The sequence below is a fragment of the Lepidochelys kempii genome, chromosome 5 (assembly GCF_965140265.1).
Source record: "Lepidochelys kempii isolate rLepKem1 chromosome 5, rLepKem1.hap2, whole genome shotgun sequence".
NCBI classification, from domain to species: domain Eukaryota; kingdom Metazoa; phylum Chordata; order Testudines; family Cheloniidae; genus Lepidochelys; species Lepidochelys kempii.
The window spans coordinates 110,875,256-110,900,498 of NC_133260.1; the positions used below are offsets into that span (position 1 = coordinate 110,875,256).

Genomic DNA, 25,243 nt, shown 5'->3' on the forward strand with positions numbered 1-25,243 from the left:
ACAAGTTGGGGGGGAGGGGTGAATGTTTTCTTTTTAAGTGAAAGGCTGTCATTCTCCACTAAAGAATACATTATGACAACACTTGAATGAAGCAAAAGAGATTTTCTGATTTATGATTGTGGGCATGAGATCTTAAAATCTGGGATGAACCACCAAATTCCATTAATTTTAAAAATAAATTATTCAAGGATTATACAAGTACTACTTATCTTGGCATGGAAAAAAATAATTTAGTATCAAAGGCATATCATCAACATACACCAAACCCATACTCTAAAAAAGCCCTTTAAGACTAAATTCACCACCATTGAACTCCTTGCAGTTAGATTAGGCATCTAATTTCTAAGTGTTTTCATTTAAAAGAAAAAAACAACCAGACAGCAAATGAGCCACAGTGGAAACATACATAAGGACTAGACATTCTAGTTTCATTCTACAGAAAAAGGAGAAGATTTCAACTCATCCAATTAGTCTGAGCTCATTCAAGCATCTGAGAGTCTCCTTCACCTGCAATCTTTCCAATACAAAAGTACTTTTATTACCATTATTTAAAGTTTCTCTCAAGGCCTCAAATCTGTACAACAGTATAGCAGGTTGACCTGCCTTTATAAAAGAAACTTTCTCACTGCATACAGATTCGTAAAGATAGCCACCTTGAAATGCCACCCGTAAGTCAAAAAGGAAATAGTAACGAATGGGCTTTTCCAGCGTTCCATGAAGATCTCTTGGGGAATGGGGATGCGGGGTACACGTTCACCAAGTAAGACGGCAACAAGCCACTTCTCACTACACCAGACACCTAGGAAAAAATGTGGGCTTTGCAACATACCTCAAAGGTTAATAAACCCTCAGATTTCACCAACTACAAGTGAGGAGAGGGGGGAGAGATCTAATTTCCAAAGTTAAGCCCTCTCATGAACAACCTATGCCAGCTGCCCCATAGACTCACAATCCTCCCTTTTCAAGCAAAGGGAGTTTGAGCACCTCAACTGATCATAAGCATAGAAATACAGCAGAGAGGAGAGAGGATTTTGAGGTAGCCAAGATCCAATCAATTTAGGGCTTTATATTTTAAAATCAGTATCTTTAAACTGCCCCTGGAAGCTCATTGGCAGGCAGTGCAAATTATAGACAACATATTCTGCATGACTCTGCTTAGTGAGTGGGTTGACCACATTCCATGCTAGTTACAATTTATGAATGGTCTCTACAGTTCATCAATGGTTTCAACTTGTAACTCCACGTAGGCGAAGTTACAGAAACTTAATCTTAGGCTGACAGACATGCGTAACAGTAGCTGGGTCCACATCCAAAAAGAAAAGATTGCAACTTCCAAGCTAACTACACATGGAGGGCTGGGGGCGGGGCAAGAGGATGAAGATAAGGATCTCAACAACAAACTGGTGCTGCAAATGGGGCACAATCTCCTGCAGTCAGGGATGACAAGTGAACTTCTGCCAACTTTTCTGGTTATCCCCGCAGAAATACCAACTTGTCTTGGTCTTGTCCAGTTTGTGCCTCCTTCAGCTAGTCCCTATCTAGATCACACACTCACAGAGATACATGGATTCTACCACTGGAAAAATGAATCCAGAGCTTTTTAAAGTAAAAAAAGGGAGGGCATTATCTTCCGATACCATCCACCATAGGCATACTGCCCTTGATCGTGTATGCAACTTGCACTGATGTATTTCAAGTGTTCTAAATAAATAGTTTAACACAAGGGTAGATATAATGGGGAAAATGAACGAAAATGTGTAATTAAATGCATTCAAGGTAATAATCTACCATGGAACAAGAAAGAACATACAGTGCCATACACTAGCATGAAAGACGAGCATGTGAATCCAGGACAGTATATTACCCTATTACTTTGTTTCATCGTAGATTGTTATACCACAGAAAGCTTTTAATTATAAGCTTCTAAATACAGTATGACACACCATGGCATTACTGACATTCTCATGGTTTATTCTTGATAAAATTAAACTTTACAGCCTCACTAGTTTTTTTTCCACAGTGCACATTGTGAACCCTCTACAGATGAAGATAGAACATATATTAAATAGATCATATTTTTACAGACAAACATGCTCATTTTTAACTCCAGATCCTATCACTCATGAATGAAACTGTCCCCTCATTGAGGTCCCCACAATTCACGACCTTGGATGTTCCTTCCAGACCTTTGGTTGCAGGTCTCATTCTCAGCACTACTGTGGCTCATTCTCAATACTGCTATGTCTTGGGTAACTAATAAAAGCTTTATATTGGCCATGCAGGTATTGTCTTTTGCATGAAGACTTTGGTTTTACATTTCAACATTTGCAATCATTCAAGATTCTTTGATGCTTTTCCTCAAGAGTAAGATGTTAGCCTCTGTGTCCTGGCCATTTTCCAACTTGGGCAATTCGGGCTTGATCTGAGAAAACTTCCACAGACTTTTATGATGAAAGATCAAGGCCTTATATAGGGCCAGATTCTGCTGCCTGTGAAGTCAGTTTGAGTTTTGCCCTTAATTGCATTGTTGGGGGCAGGAGAGGGTCCATTCCACTAATTTACTTCAAATAAACTCCCAATTAATCTGATAGTCATCACTTCCCGTCCTAAAACCGTTGCCTGGGATTTTGAGGCTTGTGCATAGATATGGAGGGAAACGAGAACGTGACCCATAATTTGCACAGTTAGTCAAATTTGTATGTACTTTTGGAATCCACTAGAATGAAAGGCTCTGTGCACGGCCTTGACTACTCTGGAGATTTCAGCCATTGGTGGCCAGCCATAGGTATATCTGTACCAGTGCAAAATCCTAGTGTAGGCAGGCAAAGCTGCTATAAACCAAGATTTACCATGTATCCTAGCTTAAAATTGAAGTAACCTGCACCAGTGCAAATCATGATATACAGCGACTCTGTCTGCCTATACTAGGGGATGACACTGATGCACCAATACCCATGGCTGTAAATGGAGCAAATCCCCCATGTAGTCAAGACCTGAATGCAAAAACATCATGACAATATCACTCTTTACAATACCTTAAATGTACAGCTCACATAGTTGTAACAGAAATTTTTTTAAAATTTAGCTCAACCTCTCCCCTCAACTCTTAGTTTTATACTTACATTGAAAGTTCCTTGGGACAGGGACTGCTTTTTTGTTCTGTGCCCAGCACACTGAGGATCTTTACCACAACAAGGTCTCCAACATGCGACAGCCAAGAATTTTTAAATTCTGAGCATTGCAACACCTAACTGATTTAGGAGCGTTCATTTTCAAAAGGGATTCAGGTATTTAGAAGACAAAATCCATTGACAGTTGATGGGATTTAGGCTCCTCCATGCCTAAATCCATTTTCAAAATGATAGTTATGTTTTGCTGAGTGCAACAGCACCTAAATACCATTAAAAATGTAGGCCTATGGTAATACAAATATAAATATAACAACACAACCCTGCCCCCACCCCTCAAAAAAGTATAGGGGAGTGCCTATTCCATTGAATTATTACATTTAACTTTAGAAATAGATAAGAAGAAATATACAATACATTATGTAGATAAACCACTAAAATGTACATTTGGATTTATGAGATTAATGTTTCTGGAATAAGTTATTTCCCTCCAATAACTTGATTTCACCTCTGAGTTTCAGTCATCTCTCATTACATTCATGCACTTTTCTCATCCTGATACTGCATTCTGCTCAACACTTAATATTTCTTGTTATTTTATGTGTGGTCTCTTATAAATACTAATTTTTCCCACAAGGCAGGTAGCTTGGTAGGAACACAAATTACCTTAAATCCACACAGTTCTGTGGGGTTTTTTTTGTTTTTTTTTTTTACTGCAAGTGCAGAAATATTTACCCATCTTTCACTAACCTAAGAATGACTGAAATCTATACATTGCACACTGTTGCCATGACAAGATAATCTCAGCGTAACTCAATTTACATTATAACTGCAGCAGAACTCAAAACTTTTAGAAAGATGGATAAAGGGTTCCTTTATACAGGCCAAAAATAAGGACAACTCATTCTGCTTTTAGGATGCAAACATGACAGAAGGTTTTCGTGTCTACTATCTCCTTATTCCATACAAAGTAACTCCCATTAACAGAAGTTATATATTTACTTTTAACAAGGAGACTGGACCCCTAAATCATCAGCAAAATACAGTACAAGTCATGAAGACCTGAGATCGGATGAAGTGCTATACAAGAGCTAAGTACTGTTATTTTCTCTTGAAGCACAGCCCTGCAGTCCTTTGCAAGGAGGCAGAACACCCACAGAAGTCAGTATTTTGCCCAAGCGAGGACCACGAGACTGGAACCAATGCAAAGGAACCAATGTGTCAAAAACAGGGGCAATCAATAGTCAGCTTCAGCTGCCACAATTACAAAGATGACCTGTTAGCAGCTCTCTTTGCCACTATTCTGATATTTTTATAAGAGTACAGGTTCACAGTAATAGTCTTGAGTTCAAAGATGTCTACAGAGAGTTACTCATATCAGAGGACAAGGCAGTATATTAAATATTCATCAATGTCAAAACACAGTGTACAATGTAAGAATGCTGAGAAATGGACTTTACAATGTAGTTAAGTGTAGGCATAAATGAAAGTAGAAGTACCATCATAATCAAACCAAAAGGCCAACGCTTGCCCCAGCTCACTTGCTACCCTGGGGTTTAATCTCCTGACTGGACATGCACTTATTTTCACACATATTTTAGGACAGATTTCTTCCTTGCATTTAGTTCAGTACCAGAACTTGACCAACACAATGCTTGTATAAATACATCCACCCTCCTACCCTGCATGCTGTAATTATGTCACAGCAGAATTGGTGGGAAAGTTCTGAAGAGGCGCTCTCTTCTTCTGATATCTTTGTGGTTAGATCTTGCTAGAGCGAAATTAATGGTTCTTTGTGGCATATACACCATCTATCTCTCTCTCTCTCTCTCTATAAAAAGAACATTTTAAATTACAATAGCTCTTTTGTAGAGGACAAAGCAGAAGGAAGATGTACATACCCTGTTGATGACATCATCATGTTTGCCTTATTTTGCGGCAACTTTGTCATCATCTTCAGAGAAACATTAACAACTAATCTGTCTTTAAGGATTAGTTGCAAGCTAACTCTTGGGCATGGACATCTCATCCGTTAACCATATGAGGGACCCATAGCCCTTCTTGTATGGTGAAGACTGAAGTATCTTAACAGCCTCTTGGTCCAACCACTTATTTCCATCAGTTCAACCGAACTCTTGCACTGAGAACCGGGACTTTCCCTGGGTCCAGACGTCCATCAGATCCTATTTGACAGTTCTACGAGAGAAGCGACCTCTCCATCTCAAGTGTATGACAGTTGGGAGTCTGGGATTGCCACTCTCCTGTAGTCTATATTTTCTACTTACAAAGTTGCCAAACTCATGTCCTACTCTAATGGTAACCACGGGGAAGACCAGCACATCCAGTCCTCTGTGGTGACCATCTCTCAGGATATGATGTCCTGCAGTGCCAGTATTGGCTATGCCTTCTTCTCCCTAGCTTCCCTGGAGATATTTTTGCCCATGCAAACGTTAGCATTTGTGTCTTTACAGCAGTGACCAATTAGAGTAGGCGGAGGTGATTATACAGTTGTTGCTCTCACTCCTACCCACAATCCACTGGGCTATGGTGAATTAAGAAGTCCTCTCCTCACTGCTTTCTCCCTCCTGTCACCCTTCCCCTAGCAATACTGGTATGAGTCACAATAATCTGTCTTTGCCACTGTAGTCAGCATTTGAGGAACTTGTTTCCTACAGCACAAACACAAATGAAACAGTCTATGAAAACTCATTCCAATGCACAGGGCTAAATTCAGAGATAATATGCAAGGTGGTACAAGTTGGTAAGTGGCTGTACAGGAAAGTGACTGAGTTTAAACTGGTGTAATTTATACAATGAAAGCAGAAAACAATAAGAAAGGAACTTAAAATAAGGTGTGGGTTATTTTAACTCATACCCCTTACACAATCCTCTTAAATTGCTTCTCCTGCTGCAACCTTCTCATCAAACATCTCATCATAGGCTCAGATTCTCTTACACATACTTAATATGCCAACTTATGCTGCCCTACATAGTACCTCTAAATTTGGCCCAAATGTAGCACGCATATTAGAATACATGGGTTTCACTGAAAAGCAAACACATTGCAGTATATTTAAATTGTTGTATCATCACACATTAAGCTTCCTCCTGCTCTCACTGACTTTATTGGGATCAAGCCCGCTGTTGTCCTCTAGAAACAAAACATGTGGAAAACGGTGGTCATGCCTTGTTGTGACAGCTAAGCGTAATCAATGAAAATATGCAATGATCACTAGTACCATTATTATTTTCAGCAAAGGACTGACAAGTTCTTAGTGAAAAATTTAACATTCTTGCAGAGTTTTTTCCAAGATATCACTCTGGAAAGTTTTTCAATGGACGTTCAGAAACGTAAGTGACATCAGCACTACATAATTGTATTAGTACAATTTGATGGGTTAGCTATGGCTCACCACTGACTGCATCCAACCAGAAGATTTACAGGTTCTTGTCCAATTCAGACTACAGGGTACAAGAACTCAGAGAGTTCTATATTGGGAGAGGACTCTTGGGGTGCTGGCAAAAACACTTACACTGAGGACAATACCAAATTGACAAAAACTTTATTGAGATTAACAAAAGAATAATAAATGCTATGAAACTTATAACTGCAAAACAGTAAAAGAATTCTAAAACTCCTGGTGGTAACATTCCTATTATAAGTGCCTTAACATACTCACACCCTTCCTTGAGGACCCGGTAATAGGAAGTGAAGGACCAGCCTTACCCCGGCATGCAATAACACGATGATTCTGGCTTCCCCAGTAGTTAGGAATGTTGAGTAGTTATACTATACTACACAAGCTGAGCGGATAGCCTGATAGAAGATCGAATGATAGGTGGATAAAAAGATAGTCTGTAGAATATAGGAGAACAAAGAAAAGAAAGAGCAAAAGACTAAAAGAGCACTAGAAGAAAGCTAAAAGACATCTAATAAAAAGAAGCTTAAGGAGCAAGAAAGGCGCTTCTGACTTCTTCCTTACAAGGTTTCTATATGATCCTGACGCTATGTAATTCAGGCCCAACCTACTATACCCAAAACTTATTTTCGTACCCTAAGAAATTTATGGGTACCCTTATCCTATAGGTAAGTGGATATGACACTTACTCTCTATATATTAATAATGATTATCTCACTCCAAAAACTGCCAGCCTAGGCTCTCTTGGTGACTTCCAAGTTGTGGTGTATCCTGAGGTTACCAACCAGTTGTAGACGCCGGATAAACCTGTTCAGTGATGTGTACAGTTCCTCCTTTTGGTTCCCCAAAGTTCAGGGACCATTCTTATCTGTGCCAATGGTTACCAGCTTTTATGCTGATTTACTCTTAACTGATTCAACTTTTAGCTATTTAACAGATCTTAACGGCTCTTACAAACCGGTAGGCTTCTTGCGTTTCAGCAAAACTTATTCTATGTATAATTATTAGGAAACACACATCATATGCTTAACACATCCTAAAATTCATAGGAATTAATACAGATAAAATATAAGAATAAAATTGATTAATTCAGAAAGAGAAACATATTATTTGATACAGCTGGCTGGATTAGTAGGATATAATAGCTAACAAAGTAATCCTATGAGCTACAAGTGTTTGTAAATCATCCACATATAAATATTTAAAAATGGTCATTTTCCCAAAAAACATATGCATATAACATAATCCTTTTGATATGAAAGCAACCATGAGGTTGCTAATACTTACCAAGATGAATAATGAAACTTTTGTCTAGCAAAACTGGCAAAGTGCCACACAAAGTCAATGTACTTAAGGCAATAACAGTCTATCAAAAGAACTACAAAAGTCATTATTCAGAAAGCAATAAATATAGACATGTATTAACATGAACACAGAGAAAATGAAAGCTTCCAGGGAAACAAATATTTCCTTTAGTTCACCAATGACACTAATAGGGACCTCCAAATTAGTTTACCTTTTATTTGCTCCTCAATTCTTATAACTCAATTTCAAGATACTTTTATTACAAAAATTACCAGGATAAGTTAGAGTATGGAAAAAGGGGTTCATCATGCTAAGCACACCCTTCCAAATGTCAAATGTTATATTTCAACATGAAAATGTATTAGATACTTAACTGGCCCTTTCATCTTTCATTTGGAAACCATGTAGTAACTTTTAGATTCAAACAAACTAACATCAGTCTTGTAATGATAGAATGCTTAAAACTAAGTAGGCAATGCTACAATTGTTCCAATTCACTTCTGTAGTTTTAATCCCATTTAAATGTTTGTCCATTCCTGCTCACAAAAAATATAACTGCCTAATAGAATTTAAGGGAGTTTGGTATTTAACATCAGTGGCAGAACTGCCATCCACTTCTGTGTAACAACAACATTAAAAAGATTTCTGTACTGCCTACCGAATTTCATCTAACGTATGGTCTCCTTCTGAAGCAATTATTTCTACAGTTTACTACTAGATTATATGTTTCCTGTCACTTTACCTTCCATATTCTGTACTATAACAAAATGGTATAGCCATGCTTCATTTCTTCCACGTGAGAATTGGGGTTGTGGGGGGAAGCAACTACTACTGCTGTTAATAAAATGATGGCCACTTGCACTTGTATTTGCTATTTACATTACTTGAACTCAATACAAACAACTTCAGAAAAGATTAAACTTACGCAAACTTTAGTTTCTCATTCATATTTGTTATCTTACAAGTCTTCATAGTGTGCCATATTTAAAACATTAATGGCCTGACTAGAGACTTTCTTCTGCAGTCTCACAAAGATGTAGTTATATTTATTTCACTAGTGTTACTACTTATATACCCTGGTGTAAACGTGATCTGGAGTAGGACCTTAGAATATATACAAAACTAATGGTTTCTATTCAAATATAATTAAGAACATAAGAATGGCTCTACTGGGTCAGACCAAAAGGTCCATCTAGCCCAGTATCCTGTCTTCCGACAGTGGCCAGAGCCAGGTGCCCCAGTGGGAATGAACAGAACAGGTAATCATCAAGTGATCCATCCCCTGTCCGTCATCCCCAGCTTCTGGCAAACAGAGGCTAGGGACACCATTCCTACCCATTCTGGCTAATAGCCATTGATGGACCTATCCTCCATGAATTTATCTAGTTCTTTTTTGAACCCTGTTATGGTCTTGGCCTTCACACTATCCTCTAGCAAGGAGTTCCACAGGTTGACTGTGCGTTGTGTGAAGAAATACTTCCTTTTATTTGTTTTAAACCTGCTGCCTATTAATTTCATTTGGTGACCCCTAGTTCTTGTGTTATGAGAAGGAGTAAATAACACTTCCTTATTTACTTTCTCCACACCAATCATGATTTTATAGACCTCTATCATATCTTTAGCTGTGTCTTTTCCAAGCTGAAAAGTCCCAGTCTTATTAAACTATCCTCATATGGAAGCCATTCCATATCCCTAATAATTTCTGTTGCCCTTTTCTGAACCTTTTCCAATTCCAATATATCTTTTTTGAGATGGGGCGACCAGATCTGCATGTAGTATTCAAGATGTGGATGTACCATGGATTTATATAGAGGCAACATGATATTTTCTGTCTTCTTACCTATCCCTTTCTGAATGATTCCCAACATTCTGTTCACTTTAAGCTTAACTCTATATTCTTAGGAAAGTCATATTTCCATAGAGGCATGTATTAAACTATTTTGATAAGAGTGATAAAAGTATTACTACATTGTGCTGTAGAGAGGGAAGTGAGGAATAAATCCATCTTTTTTTTCTTGGTGTAAATTACAATCTTGTTGGCAAAAGTAGTGATTCCCCACTTTATCACATTCTATTTGCCTTCAGTGGAGTTACATGAATAGAGAGTCAGCCCCACGGACTGCAAAATCTGCCCCTTGATGTTGCTCTTTGGGGTAGGGGTGGTGGTTGAAGTTATCCAAGTGCATCTTCAGATTCTTGGTCAAATTCATCCCTAGGACAAGTCCAGTTAAGTCAACAGAGTTACCACCTGGGAATTAGTTTGATCCTTTGTTTATGCATATCAGTAGTTTTCTGTTAACCTGATCTTACTTGCAGTTTTGAAAATTTTTAATTGGCTGAGTTGACAATTTTTGATCCATGCCAAAAAAGATGATTCAAAGTACAGTATGTTTTGGAGAACTACTTGAAATATATTCCATGGCTGCCAGGTTAAAAAAAAGTCAATACGTTTCCCAGTTGCAGAAACATTTAATTTTCCCCCTTGTAAATGAAACTAACATGATTGACAAGTACCTCACAGGCAAACCTTGGCAACACTTAATGCAAGTCCATCTCTTTGGCCTCTTAAGCAAAATTCCTGCACAAACTGTTTGTCTTTGCAATAACTCCTACAAAGCTCATTACTTCCAGCCTTGGTCTATCCCCCATGTTGTGCATTTATCCCTGGGATGCATTATCAACATGTGGCACATGTCCTTGACACGCATAGAAGAGTTGCACCCCAGGACAGCAGCATGCATGACAATAGTGTTGACTCTTACTCCTTTATGGTTGCTGGGATGTAACCGAGAAATCTAATAACTGTGACAGTAGGCCTTTAGGTTTTTCCTTGCCTTTCCAGACAGTGAAGCTGCACAGACACTAATGAAAGGTTAAATGAATAGGAATAGCTGACAAGAGGTACAATAAAGAAGGGGCTTGGTAATCCACAGACACTGAGCAGAGATCCTTGGCTCAAGCAGAGAAAGGACAGCACATCGACGAGTCACAATATTTAAAACAGCTTGCTATACACAGAGGCTTTTGTGTCTGGGTACATGTCTGGCTTTGGAAGAAAAAAAGACACTGAAAAGGAATTTCAGCATGGGGCACTTTGGCAAATGTAAGGTCACAATAAGGGAAAAATGTTTTGTGCCTGTTGTTACATCTTTGTACTGAACATAAAAAAGCAGGGACTAAAGACGCACAAATCACACGTTTCAAAACACCACCACATTTGACAAATATGATACAGTTGCAACATGGGTTCAATATGATTTCACTGGACAGCATGATGGGTGTCACACACACACTCAGTATCCTTAAAGGCTTGTAGCAGTTCATAATCTGTACTCCTACATTATCAGCAGGTTTTCCTCGTAGCCAAAGAATTCTGAAGGCACTACTTTATGTGGTTTTATAGCACAGAACAATTGTTGGCCTAAAATATTGTAATATGTTGCAAAAACGTGGCTAAACTTCCAAATGGTGCATCAGATCACGGGCACTTCAAAACTTCTCGGAAGATAGTTTACAGCATTTTAGTTTCTTATGCTTGTGATTTATTCATCAGTTTTACATATATTTTATTTTTCATCATTAAAAAAGGATTGTGGTGCTTATTATCTACTTATTTTTAGAACCCTTCTGGGTTTGATTATTTTCTATCAAGAGAGGTTTAAGAAAATGGTAAACCATTTTAACTCTACAGAAAGTTACTGAAAAGAGCAAAAAGAGAAACAAAAAGAGCAGTCTACAGTGATAAGTAGAAAACAAATCTGAAGTTATCTGCATTCATGGTTTATTACTTAGTTTAAGTTATTCTAGAAGCACAAAGTCCAGAAACAGACTCAACAGTGAAAGATGAAAAAGCCTTGATTTACCTGCAACCCTGTCTGCCTATGTATTGTAGTAGAACATACATATTTATAACGTGTGGTAAAACTGTGCTATGAAAACATTCTAAAACAACCGAAGAGCGTCTTTGAACAACCAAATTAAATTACAGCTGAACTCCTGAGTGTACTAAGGGTTCTAATAAGCAACAAATAAAAGCTTTTACTAGCTAGCAACAGAATGAGAGCTACTGTGCTGTGCAAGAGATAAAGAGACAAATCTGGCAGTTTATCTCACTGGATTATATCATTTACTTAAATGGTAAATAAGTTTGTTCAAAGTAATGCTCATAAAAGCTAGCATAGGACTATTATGCAGCAATTATGATCAATGGGATTTTTAAATGTCAACATGTCACAAATTAGGTGGAAAGAGATAGACACAAAATGTGAGATTAAACAAACAAATATTTCATTAAATTGTTAAGTACCATTTATTTAAATAAAATAGTAACTGTTACTTATTCCTTCATAGCCTATCCATTTTTTAAAGAGATTCCTTTGTCCTAATTGTACCCTCTACATTATATAGGAATCTTTACATGTAACACTTGTCTTTTCTGTGACTGACTTTACTAGTTTTATAGTCAAACACAAACTGAACCATATAAACATGTATTGCAGAAAATAAAGAGGATTTTCATTATGTAAATGTTCTTTAACAAAAATAATATAACTTTTGAAGGCCGGTGTCCAATGTGTGAAAGGGACTTCTTCAAAGACACGTTCAATTAAAATAATAATAAAAATAATAAAAAAATGGAAGTTTGTTTTATAAATTCAATGTCTCAAATGCATTTTAGTTGGACTTCAATTTAATTTTCTGAAAATTAAAACCAGTTGTTGAGAGTTATAGGAGTCAACTGCAAATCCGCTTGAAATGCACATACATCACACCTAAAACACAATAAAGTCATCCCCAAAGCCTAAACACTAGATCTATGATGATTACTAACTTCTTTTCATAACCATTCAATTTTTCTGAGGATGTTTTCATTTTTTTAAACCTTAGGCATATCTAATAAAATCAAGAGGCTCCCAGTAGCTCTGCAGAGAGGAGTTTAACTAACCAATGATCCTTTCCATTTCCTTTCCATTTTAAAAAGCAATACAGAGAGAGAGCGTGCAGCATTTCCCTTAGATAAGTGTTTTTGTTTTTATTCAGCAATGTTTTCAATACTACATCTTGCAAAGATGTGGATGATAAATGAGAACATCTGCTATGAAACCCAGAAAGTTAAATATTACTTATTATTATGCAGCAAACTAAAGAATCTCTTCATCACTTCCAACTTAAAAAATTCTAACCTGAAACCTTACACTCTATGTGACAAGTTAGTCATGTATGTATTAAAATACATTTCAACCATTACATGCAGTGAAAAAATAAAACAAAGATACTTAGACAAAGTAATACTATACCCCCTATTTTAGACCCCAGTTTTTAAACATAGTGTACCTTAATTCAAAAACAATATTGTTTCCATGAGCTTGTATTCCAGAAAACTATTAATGTGGGTGCTAACTTGCAAACTATATTTTCACCTACCACAATATTTACATATAGCATTTGTAATGGCTTTTATTGTTTAATCTCTTCTGCATTTCAGTATTGGATACTATGGAACTATACTTATTTGGCAGACTATAAATAATGTAGTGCATGTGCAATTGATATTTAGCATGTCTCACTGTAACTGTAAAAGCCTCATTATAGACTAGCAAATCATTTCTAACAAGTTCAGCTGACAAATACTAAAACAAACGTGTACTATATACTGCTAAGTTATTTGTCTCAAATATGTACGCTTAGAAAAAACAAACGTGCAAAAAGACCATCCAGAAAGATTAAAATGAAAAAAAAAGTGAACTTCCAAGCTACTGCCTATTTTGAAGTCCTTTAAAATAAAATAAAAAAAATTCTCAGTAACAACAACAAAAAGAATAGCTTTCTTCCCCTTCCCCCTTCTGAGCTCGTGTCCAATTTCTTCTTTTCTGAACAGCTGTATTATCCAACTTAAGTTGCTCTGCTAATTTCAGTCCCATAAGGACTAACTTGGAAGGCAAGAAAATACAAGAAAAGATCAATTTGCTGGGAAAGATCAAATGAGAAAACTGTGGGGACAGCACGAGGTCAGAGTGTGGAGAACTAAGCAGACCTGTTCTTCATTAACTTAAGCTCTCTTGGGATGTCACACACTACCTGTCCACGGGCTTATTGAACCGCCTAACCCTCATCTCTGTACCATTCTTCTGGGCCCAAGCGAATCACATCCTGCTGCTGACAAGTTAGCAGGGGAGTGCGGCTGCAACATGAAAGTACTTTTCTTTCTTGTCTAAATCAGGCAGATTTTTGAAAAGACGACACAGCATTGACTCGTGACATGGCAAGATGAAATGAGAGGTCTGGGCCAGTCTTGGAGCTGTGCAGATAAAAGTAATCAAATGACACTCCTGGAATGCAAATTGGCATTCTTGACTGCAGCAATTGCACAACCATGAAACATCCCTGACAGCAAGCAAGATTAGGACAAAATGTTATGTAAAGCACTGAACGCAAAAACTCATTTGAAAAGTCAAACTGTAGCACTTACATTTTAATACAGAAATAGTCAGCTCTGCTTTTGTCTGTTCCTTTACTGCTTCTGTTATATGTAATCGCATATCTCCATCTGTCACATACACTTCAAGTATAAAAACCTCAAACAGTGTGAACAAACACATACATCTCCTAGATTTGTCCACCTAAAATATTTTAACAATTTTTTTTAAAACTAATAGACTAAACCAGAACCCTTCTGTTTTGTGTTTAAGCATTGTGCATACAGAACAGTTCATATTTTGGGGTCTGAAAAGCAGTTTCTAACTTCTCTCATAGCAAATAAGTACAAAAGTTAACATTCATATTATCCTGCATCTGAATCATGTAAAATTACCAAATAAATAACTTGCAAAAGATCTAGTGATCTGATTTTTAAATCTCATGCTTTTCAGGAATTTAAAGCAGAACATACATACAGCTAGAAGGTTCATTAATGCTGGACAGCTTAAAATGAAACTAGTGTAACACCGAGGACTTATGCCTCATTAAATATAAGACTGAAGATTTCTCCAATTTTTAAGGGAAAGGAAAGTTACACATACTTTTTCAGGGACTTGGTATTCTTAAGCAGTATCTGCTGATCAGGCTTATTAAATATTATTGTCTGAAATGAACTCAATAATTACTAACAAAAAATGCTTACCCTATTTTAAAAGTAATTCCTGACTACGAGATGAGCGATAATAGAGATGGTATATGGAAGATACTATAATGAAAAATAAAGTCCTCTCCTGTCTTCGAACATTTAATTAGCTTCCATGTCTGAAGGACACACAAGTTTAAAGGAGAAACATGTAATATTTTGCTTTGACTGCTTACTTAAAAGACATTTTAACTGTTGGTTGAACAACAGCAACAAAAAAGACACTCTGCCACTTTAATCCTGAGTACGCCAGATTATTACATGTCTTTTGTGCATCAATTTTACAACAGCTTGACTCTGGGGTAAATGGGAATCATCATAATTTGCATGCTGCTTTCAAAACCACTTTAATTTCTGTCCCTGTTGCTGTAACCAGTCCTGGGCACATGCCGCTTTTTTCCCCTCCCCAGCCTGGTTTTCGGTGGGGTTTTGTTGTTGCCTGCATTTAACAGTGGCATTTCCTACACTCCAAGAATTGTGGCTTTCATCACTGAAATAAGACATGCCACATTAAGGAAGGAATGGAAAAAATACTAACCCTCTGTCTCATTCCTCTCCTCCCCACCCCCCTTTTTATAGATACTATCCCATCTCCACAGTACATCCAATCCCCAAGTGTGGGTAAACAATAGCAATTTACTGTGGAAGCTTACTAAAAGCATGGGAGTGGTCAAGCAACACACCACTTTATTCAATATGGGCTGGTCCCTGCTCCTCACTAGCTGAACGAACTATACTTTTTAACCCAAGAAATATCACTGTCAAGCTTCATATACATTTGCTTCCTAAAACGTGCTTGTTCCTTGCAGCTGTAAAGGTATCCTCACACCACAGCCCAGGCGAGAGGACTTCAACAAATTGAGATCCTGAGTCATCTCGGTTTTTATTTTTAATGTAAATATGTTTTTAATTAAAACAAAAAACCTGTTTCCTAAAATCCTGGTGTAAAAGAACTGGCCTCGTTTCATCTGCTCACAGGAGAGCCGGCAAACATGCTCTGAAAGCTGTTTTCCCTCTTCCAGTGAGCACATCAATATTTCCCTACAAGTTCTGGGCACAACTGCTGATGGGAAAGGTGTAAACTGCAAGCACATGCACAAGCAAAAGAGAAGAAAGAGTTACTGATGGGAGGTGGATTTACACTTCTGTCTCCCTGCCTCAGGCGCTGTTTCTCTCTCACCCTCGCCCCCCACCCCCATCCCCTCTTCTCCCACTTTCAAAGGTGACCTTTACGTGGTGTGCAAACGTTACTCATTTCCAAGCAGAGGGTGGTTTCCAAAAGAAGCTCACCCCACAGTCCGTCTAATTCAACCTCCCCCCCCCCACCCCGGAAACTTTTGAAAAAAAAAAAACCACACAAAACATTATCCCCTCACCTTTGGTGGAAGGAAAGTAGCAGCAAAATCCTGTGGCCATCCCATCCCAAACTGCCTGAAAGTTTGGGAGAACTTAAATCATTATTTCAACGTAGCACATGTCTCCCCCCCCCCCCTCCGCCCCCAGCTGTTTGTTGGAACGCGCTCCCGAGCCGGGCTGTTTTGGTTACTGCACAATGTATTAACAACAAAATAAAAAGTAAAGGCTAGAATGAAACCGAAAAGCTGTTGGAAACTTCTTACCATCTCTGCATGCTGGTTGTCAAGTGCACCCCCTGTCTTTTGATCTCCTCTCAGCAGCCGTGCCTGCACCAGCCCCTTCCTTCTGCCTCTGGGCTCTCTCTGCTCGCCTCGGTTTTCCTCTTTCTCTGCCCCCCACCCCACCCCACCCCCACTCCCGCTCACTCTCAAGCCTTCAGGTGATTTGAACTAAAAACAAAAAAACAAAAAAACGGGGGAGGGGGGGGGGGAAGAGAGGGAGTCTCTCGAGCTCTTCAAACCTTCAGCCCCCAAAACTTCAGCAGCAGCGAGACAGACCTTTCAACAGCGAGCTGCTGTGGGGGCGGGAGGGACCCAGGTTTGGGTCTGAAGCCTCCACAGGTTGGTTTGTTGTTGTTGGGTTGTTTGGCTGGAAGGGGAGGGAGGATTTGCCAGGGGATCGGAAAGGACTATGTTGCTTCCTTGCTCCCCTTTAACCCTCAGCCGCTTTGCATGGCTCTTGGGGCGGGGGGGGGGGCAAGTGCAAACCCGGGCGGGGGTGGGGGGGGGAAGTGTCCCACCGAGGCCCCTCGAGCCCAGCTGTCAAAAAAGCCGAGCAGCCCCGGCGAGCTTTATTGCGAGCCGACCTCGCCGCGCGTGTGCTCGGGCTCGGGCTCTCTTCCCCCTCTGGCCGGTTCCCCCTCGCCGCGGCGGCGAGCTCTCCTGCGGCTGCTTCTCCTCTTCCTTATCAGCTGCAGGCGTCCAGCCGCCGCTGGAGAGCGAGAGGGAAGGGAAAGGGGGGGGGGGGGAGAAGAAAAGAAAAAAAAAGCAGACGCAACCCGAAGGAAAATGGGAGAAAGTCCCCGGGAAGCGCGTTAAAAGGGAAGAGAAAAGTTAGGCAGCGCTGAAGTTTTTGCTCGTGGTCCCGATTTCCTGCGCCCCCCCAACCAGGTCCATCAGCTCCCGGGGCTCTGCCGCTGCTGGGTGTGGGAGCTGGAGACTTTTTTTTTTTTTTAAGGCTTTTTTTTTTTTTTTTGAGGGGGGGAGGCGGGAGCCGTCCCGGTTGTACGTTTGCCGGGGGAAGACAAGAGTCACATCTGTGTGTGACACGGAGCCAGCCGCGCTAAACCCTGCCCTGGAGACACAGAAAAAACACTAGCTTCAGCGCCCCGGCGCACAACTGCAGCTGGGAGCATACATTTTTAAGGCACATGCAACAACATCCACACCCTTTCCAAGCCACACACACTCATCATCGCCATCAGCCAGGACATAATTTAACATGTGGGAACAACACAGCCAGTTGCACTGATTTATCACGGTTGAGCAAACTTTCAGCTCCTCCAACCCAGGAGACGAAATGGCACCAATTTTATGCCTGTTCCTATATGCTGAATGTCCCCTTTTCCTCCGCAGTCTTCTATTAGCCCAGTGTGCATCAAAGGATTTAAAACTTTTCCCTCTAGTGGCCTTATTTATGGATCTGAAATGTTGGCAGATATGTAAATCCACATGAGTAATTGGAAAAGGGAGAGGATGACTAAAGTCTAAAAAGTTCGTTTGTCTATCCAGGGGTAGTAGTAACCACATCTGTTGTCTACTTAAATAGCTACCCTTCCCCTCCCAAATAGTCCAGATAACAAAATGAAAGCTCCTTGCTTCTCTTTAAAAAATAATATTTTGTTTCTTTCAAATATAGTAAAAGCATCACCGTTCTTTCTCCCCCCCCCCCCCACTTTCTGTGCCCATCTCCAGTGTGGGAAGAGTAATCAGATCTATGCATGCTACTATCAAACAGCTATTCATTGCAGACAAGGGCCTATACATGCCCCAAGTTACCCACTCCTCCATGGAATGGTTCATTTTGGATAGTATACAGAATCCCTTCACTGGGCATAACAGACAAGCGTATGAACTGAGATTTATATTACCCCCACGTCACCCAGATTAGTTTGGATCCTCATTACTTTGCGAGTACACTTTAGGATTGGTTATGGTGCAAGGCAGGTTTGCATTCGCTACACAATGGTACCACCTTTATATAGCTTACATTAGAAGGTGCTGACTACCAAACTGGGGTTTTGAAGAATTTAGGAAAGAGAAGTAAGCCACAATCGGGCTTACTGGGGGTTTTCTAGCAACAGAGCAGAGACGTAAGAAAAGTTGGTTACTCATTTCAGAGTCAAATCTCTTTACGCACACAGACCCATTCACCCACTTGAGTCAAGTGACTGGATCATTTGAACCAATAAAGGGCCAAGAACCTGCCAAAAAATTGTGGCCACACAGCCCTCTGGTGGCTAAATACTTTCACAAGCCCACATGCATGTTTCTGTACATCAGATTGCTTCAGACTGGCCTGACTCAGTTAGTCATAAAATTTGGGACCTTCACCACGTCAAAGGTCCAATCCCCTAGGTAACAAGGTTGTGCCACACACGAAAGCTGGTAAGAGACTAATCTTTATTTCTTGGCCTCAGTCACAGGGCATGGGTTAGGTTAGCAAAAGGTTATACGTACCCCTGTAACATGGCAATGGCACTATTACACTTACCACTAGAGCCATCCTAGTAACTTCTTCAGTAGTAAGTAAAAAGCAGACTGTCCTCCTCATTGGGGCCAGCCACTTGCGTGAGAGACACTCAGACATACTAAACCAAGTAGATTACAGTTGAGGCATGGGGCACTCTGTAGGACAGCGCTACTCAAAGTGGTGGTCCGTGGACCGGTGCCAGTCCGCGAGCCATCAGCTGCCAGTCTGTGCGCACATTGGAAAAAAAATTGCCGGTCCCCCACATCAGCTAGCTTGAGAAGCACTGCTGTAGGATGCTGGACCTAAATTCTGCGGCATGGTACCAGGATTCTGCAGCTCTGCTGCTGCTAATTGGAGGTGTGTTGGTTCTTTTTTTCTTTTTTTTTTTAAATCAAACTACATTAAAAAATTACATTAAAAAAAGAACATTAAGATTTTAAAGTCAAACACTCAAAAGTTAATAAATGTCAGATTTACACATAATTCAACTCCCTTGTTTTATGATACTGTCTTTAGTTTCATGAACACACACTACTTTTCCATAGGACCCAAGGCTTATTCAGTGAATGGGTATGTATTCGATTTTTTTTTTTATCCTCCACTTTCAGTGTGTGGACTCAGGCCTTATTTAAATACACACCATTCAAACCCTTCCTAGCCATTTCTGTGGTGCACTATAGCATTGGAGTGCTTCACAAACATTAATGAATTTATCTTCACAATATCCCAGTGAAAATAGGAGGGATTGTTGACATTTTTACAGATGGAGAACTGAGGTACAGAGGGATTAAGACCAAAATTGTCACATGTCCACTAATTTTGGATGCCCAATTTAAGGCACTTAGAGCCTGATTTTTCAGAGTACTTGGTGTTTTTATAGCACTTTTATATGTTTAAAGCATGGCTCTGATCAACTTCAGTTAGTTACGATCATTCAGCAGTTCTGTTACTCCGGCCCTAGATGTCTCAAATTGGGCAACCAGAAACACAAGGAACACATAATCAGTGACTATGAATATTTAGTTTAAGGGATTTGCTCAGCATCGCACCAAAACTCTGTGGCAGAGGCCGGGATAGAATCCAGTCCCCCAGGATGGTATCCAACTGCCTTAACCATGAGCCAATCCTTTCTCTTCCTGCAGTCCCCTGCCATGTTCACCATACACCTTTTGCAACAAGAAGTCTTGCAGACAGCAGTCTCATTCATTACATAATAACCCTGATTCATTCCCAGAGCACTATCCATCCATCCTGCACACCACACAAGACAGGGATCTTGTGGAAAATAATAGTATGTTTTTGTGTAATTAAAGACTGCATATGCATTGTGATACAAGGGGCCAAATTAAGGTGGCATAGGCAACCTGAATCCTGGCATTTCCTAACATCTGAGTGTTCAACTTTGTAATCTCTGTGTTCTTTTAACATAGTTTTTTGGATGCAATTATTTATGCTGAAATATTGCATAATGTATACTTCTCAAATATTAGTTCACCCATGAGCCAGATCAAGGTAGGAAGTGGGAACTGCAGCAACAATTAGATCTATGTTTGTATCTTGCACTTTCAAAGCTATTCTAAAAGGAGACATTAAATAGTTGCACCCGCAAGGTAATGCTTCTGAGCGAAGAGTAATTGATTTCCTTCCCTGTTAGACAGCGATACCTCCATTTACTCTGTACAAAACCCTCTTTTTCCAACGTCCCAAATGTGATTCGGAAGAAAGTGAAATATTTCATTCTTAGTATCAGTGACATGGATTGTGGGTCATATATTGGTGCACAGAACCTTAAAAACACAAAGCAATTAAATTCCAGTTTAAGGAAGTATGCAGACAAGTTCTAGCAATGGGTGTTCATATGTGTGGTATAGAGATGTAGGCATTTATTCTAACTAATACAAGGCAAGTTGCATTCATAGCATAACATGAATTGTCTGGTATCCTACATCACCAGCAGGGAAAATGCAAAGCTTAAGGGTTTTCTTGCAGAAAACACTGTTGGGCTCTTCACTGGATCAGTTTCCACTCATACAGTTGCTTAAAACTGGAAGGTGAACTGACATGGTTCTGTGAGGCAAACATGTAATTGTTACTATAGCTAATGTCTGCCTTGATCATTCAGCATGATGTGTACCAATAATGAGGAAAACATGATGGAAGAATATGTTTTGCATGCAACAGCAAGATAATATTTTGTATACAGCAGCAAGATACAACCCAGGATTCAGATATTTATAGTATTCTTGAAATTGTCATCCTGGTATTACACTATTACTGCTTGGAATCACAGAGACAGACTCACAAATCTTATTGTAAAGATTATAAAGGGTATGTCAGACGTTACAGCATATATTCGTGGATACAGTCTTAGTCAAAAACACTTTCATAATTTAGGAAACTCATGTAAAGGCAGGTCATTTAATTACTTTTGCCTTTTCCACCAAAATACTTGCACAGAAAGTGATCCCAAATCTTGCTCTTGTTGGGATCCAGAAGAGCGGTTAGCAGGAATTCCATTCCCTTGTGTAACATATATAACATCTGTCCAGCCTTCTCATCTCCTTAAACTCTTTCTTAGGAATCATCATAGTTTGATTTACACCAATCTTCCCCAAATGCTTTGGCAGATTTTTTCAAAGACAAGCATGCTTTCCAGTCCTCTTATTAACTCAATCATAGCAGCATATACTATGCTTTTGCTATAGGTATTATTCGGTAGTTCTGGAACAACTTTTGTCAAAGTATCTCAAATCAACTTTCAAACATTAAAATGTATTAAGCCTCACAACTACTTCCCCCTCTCCCATTCTCCTTCCCTCTGAGAGACAAGGCAGCATTTTGTAGGGGAAAATGAGATAAATATTTAAGTGACTTGCCCAAGATCAGAACACATATCCCAGACCTAATTTTCAGTCCCATGGTCATACTTCCTCCAGTAAGATCATTACCCCTTTGAAATCATGGACCTTTCTAGGTTGAACTTTTATTCCTCCTTATATGTTACTTTCAGTCTCTGTTCACAAGAATTTCTTTATGGCTGTGTAATCAGTACTTGCAGACAGCCTTAATATTCTAGGTGCATTCTGGAACACACCTTAGATTATCTCGTATAACTCCTTACAATATTCTTCCCCAGTGATCCTTGATGCTTTTCATTTCTCTTCACACTTTGCCATTCGTTTTTTTGATAGTACTATGATCAAGAGTGAGTGCCTTGGTGAGATGTTTGTAAGCATGATTGAAAAGTCTCTTTGGGGTTGTTTTTTTTAATCCAACTTAACTGCTCCAGTCCTGAACATTAACTGTTGATGGGATCTCACTTCTCTCATCATAGTAGCTTACAGTAAACATTTTTGCACTGAGCTTGCTTTTATAAATGAGCTGAAACCAAAATACTCTTTTAGTCTCAGTCATGTCAAATATTGATGTGTGGCTCCATATCCTAAGAGCAACAAAGTTCCTTGAATGGAGCAGTGCAAGTCACCAAAATCTGCCAGATTTCCAGGCTTGAAAGGTTACTACTAAGGGTTTCATAGTCTCACTGAGACAGGTCTTGTAATATTATATGCCCTGAGCAAAGGGAAATCTGAAATGGATGTAGCAGGGCAAAATGAACCTGCTACTATACATTAAAATTAGGTTTTAAAAACCTTGCATCATGAGTCATGGCCCATTTAAGTATTACTTTTGGTAATTCAACCTCCTAACATGAAATTACCACTGGATCAAAATGCCAGGGGGAAAAAAGTGACTGAATATCCCAAAAATGGTATTGAAAAATATTATTTTTATTTCCCCAAGTTTGTTTGAATTACTATGAAAACAAGTTCAATGTTTCATAAAAACTAAGAGACTACACTTTTCTATACCTAGGTACATTCCCCCTTGTTTTAGGGTTATCTAATGATGGTCCTCTACATATACACTCTGGGGCTGAGTTTTGGGTCTTGTTAACTTGCTCCCTGGGCTGGTTGCTTACCACAAATCTCTCTGGCCACAGATGGGCTGTAATGGGCCCAATCCAGTCCACAGCTGGAAGGCTGGTGATTGCATCATAAATTGTTGAGTAAGACAGAGTTACATTGGGAGAAATGCCACTAAACTACAATTAAGGTAAACAAGCCACAGTAGGGGCTTGTTAAGGGAGGAAACAGCAGATGGCAAGTGGTGGCTTAACACCTAAATTATTATGAAAAACCTGCTCTTATTCCTCAGCCAGTCCTAGCAAGGCCAAGCTACTTTAACCACAAATTCCTTGCCCAACCACAATGCTGTGAGCCTTAAACCCAAAAGAAGCCTGACCTGCTCGACTGTTGGACTTCTCAGGGGCTCTTCCTTGCCTTCAGTGCAACTACTCTCAGAGGAGTATCCTCCAATGCTTTCTTCTTCCATAGATTCCATTCTGGGGCATTTGAAGTGTCAGGCATGAAGAGCACTGCAAATACCAAGTTCTGAGAAAAAGAGGGAATGCAGTTATTGAATTGCAAGTGCTGTGTATACAAGCTACTTTTCTTATTGCAGTTATGTTCATTAATCATGTCATTGCAGTTCCACAGGTGAATCTTCAGATCTAGATAAACAGCATTTTGAATCGTCAATGCTAAAAGGTAATGACTCAACTGGGACTCCGAATCTCCCCTCCCCTTCTTATCTGCCCAACTTTTTCAGAGAAGTTTCAGTCCAGATCCAAACTCCATGGCTTGGGACAGTCTCTTAGGTTTGGATTATTTTTTTAAAATAAAAAAACCCAAATCCATATTGACTCCATTTCACCCCAAGATGAAAAGGAGAAACACCAGTGGTTGGCGAAAGGATTAATTTAAAACTGTTAAAATTCAGAAGAAGAAAAAATTAGAGTCAGTTTGAAATTCAAATTTGAGGATCTCTCAGCATTCTTAGCTCAGCTAGTTTGCATCAGTTATGTAGGGCATGAGACTCTTTCATTATATATGAACACAAGGCTAGGAAATGTGACTTTCTACTAGGGAAGTTCTTTTACCAATATGGGTAACTAAAGAGACTTTTCCATACCCCACACTACCCTTTCTTATTGTTTAACATACACTGTGTAAACGAACATATGTCGGAATGTGATGTTCAGTATCAGCCAGGTTTCATGTTCACTGAAACTTTCAAGGAAAAATTTTATTTCAGTCATGCTTTTGTAATTCTAGGGTAAGACCATTGGACTTACTCTGGATTGATACCAATATAACTGAGCAGGGATATAGCCCAAAGTAACTGAAATGGATGCCAAGAAGTACAGGGACCCCTAATTTATGAACAGTTATTTTTTCACTCTGTATATTTCTTCCCCATGGCAAAAAAACAATCCAGACACAGCCCCCAAAGATTACTAAAATATATCGGGAATGCATCCAATGAAGTGAGCTGTAACTCATGAAAGCTTATGCTCAAATAAATTTGTTAGCCTCTAAGGTGCCACAAGTCCTCCTTTTCTTTTTACACGAGAATCAGTAATTTAAAAAGAAAATCCATGGTATCAAATAAATACCTTGAAATAACTGATGTTAAAACTAGAGATAGGGTGTTTTAGTCTACCAGGTCGATCTCAACAGTGCTGACTAGGACATTATGAACTTAATGGTCTGAATTGCGAATAAATCTCTCTTTACTGAAGTTATACGGGTCCTATTTTCAAAGGGGCCTCAACCTGCTCTCCATTTCTATACACACCTCTTTGTTCACCCAAACAACTTGAGTATGCAGGTGTGAGGGGGTGCCGTTCCCCTCCTCTCTACTTATGCGACCATTGAGGATACATTGGCCTTTCAGTTTGCCAACCAATGCTGACTCCTCTTTAACCCCTGCTGTTATTGTAAGCTAGGGGTCTATTACAAGGGACTTAGTAAGTTCGGTCCATTCCCTCACTTTGTGTAGTAGAGGGAAAGCAAGCCACTTAGCTGTTCCCAGATATCTGACCCCACTCCTGGTGCACTTGTTGGGCCTGTGCCTTAGGTAGCTCCTCGCCAGCTGTGTCTGAGAAGCTTCCCATGAGGGTGATCCCCAGCCTCTCTGGCTGCCACTCTCTTCTGACCAAGCTGCGACCTTTCATCCCAGCTGTTGCTAGTCAGATCAGATAGCCACAGATGGGGAGGAAGTTACCCTGTCCATTAAAGCCATTGCCACCCTCATCACTCCAT

At 39.5% G+C, this 25,243-nt stretch overlaps 1 protein-coding gene across 3 annotated transcripts in view; it reads right to left on the minus strand.

The window, feature by feature from the left end:
- The window catches only part of BNC2 (basonuclin zinc finger protein 2), a 393,095-nt gene extending 376,430 nt beyond the window's left edge, over nt 1–16,665 (minus strand). Inside the window, exons 1-2 of one of the 3 annotated variants that reach the window (XM_073346264.1) lie at nt 16,592–16,649; nt 16,349–16,403 (exon numbers count right to left, since the gene is read on the minus strand). In XM_073346264.1, the coding sequence (XP_073202365.1) occupies nt 16,349–16,403; nt 16,592–16,602 (66 nt within the window). In that variant the 5' untranslated portion in view covers nt 16,603–16,649. Of the gene's footprint in view, nt 1–16,348; nt 16,404–16,591 lie in introns of all 3 variants that reach the window. The other 2 variants (XM_073346265.1, XM_073346267.1) reach the window with 2 other exon arrangements.
- Nucleotides 16,666–25,243: the final 8,578 nt, after the last annotated feature.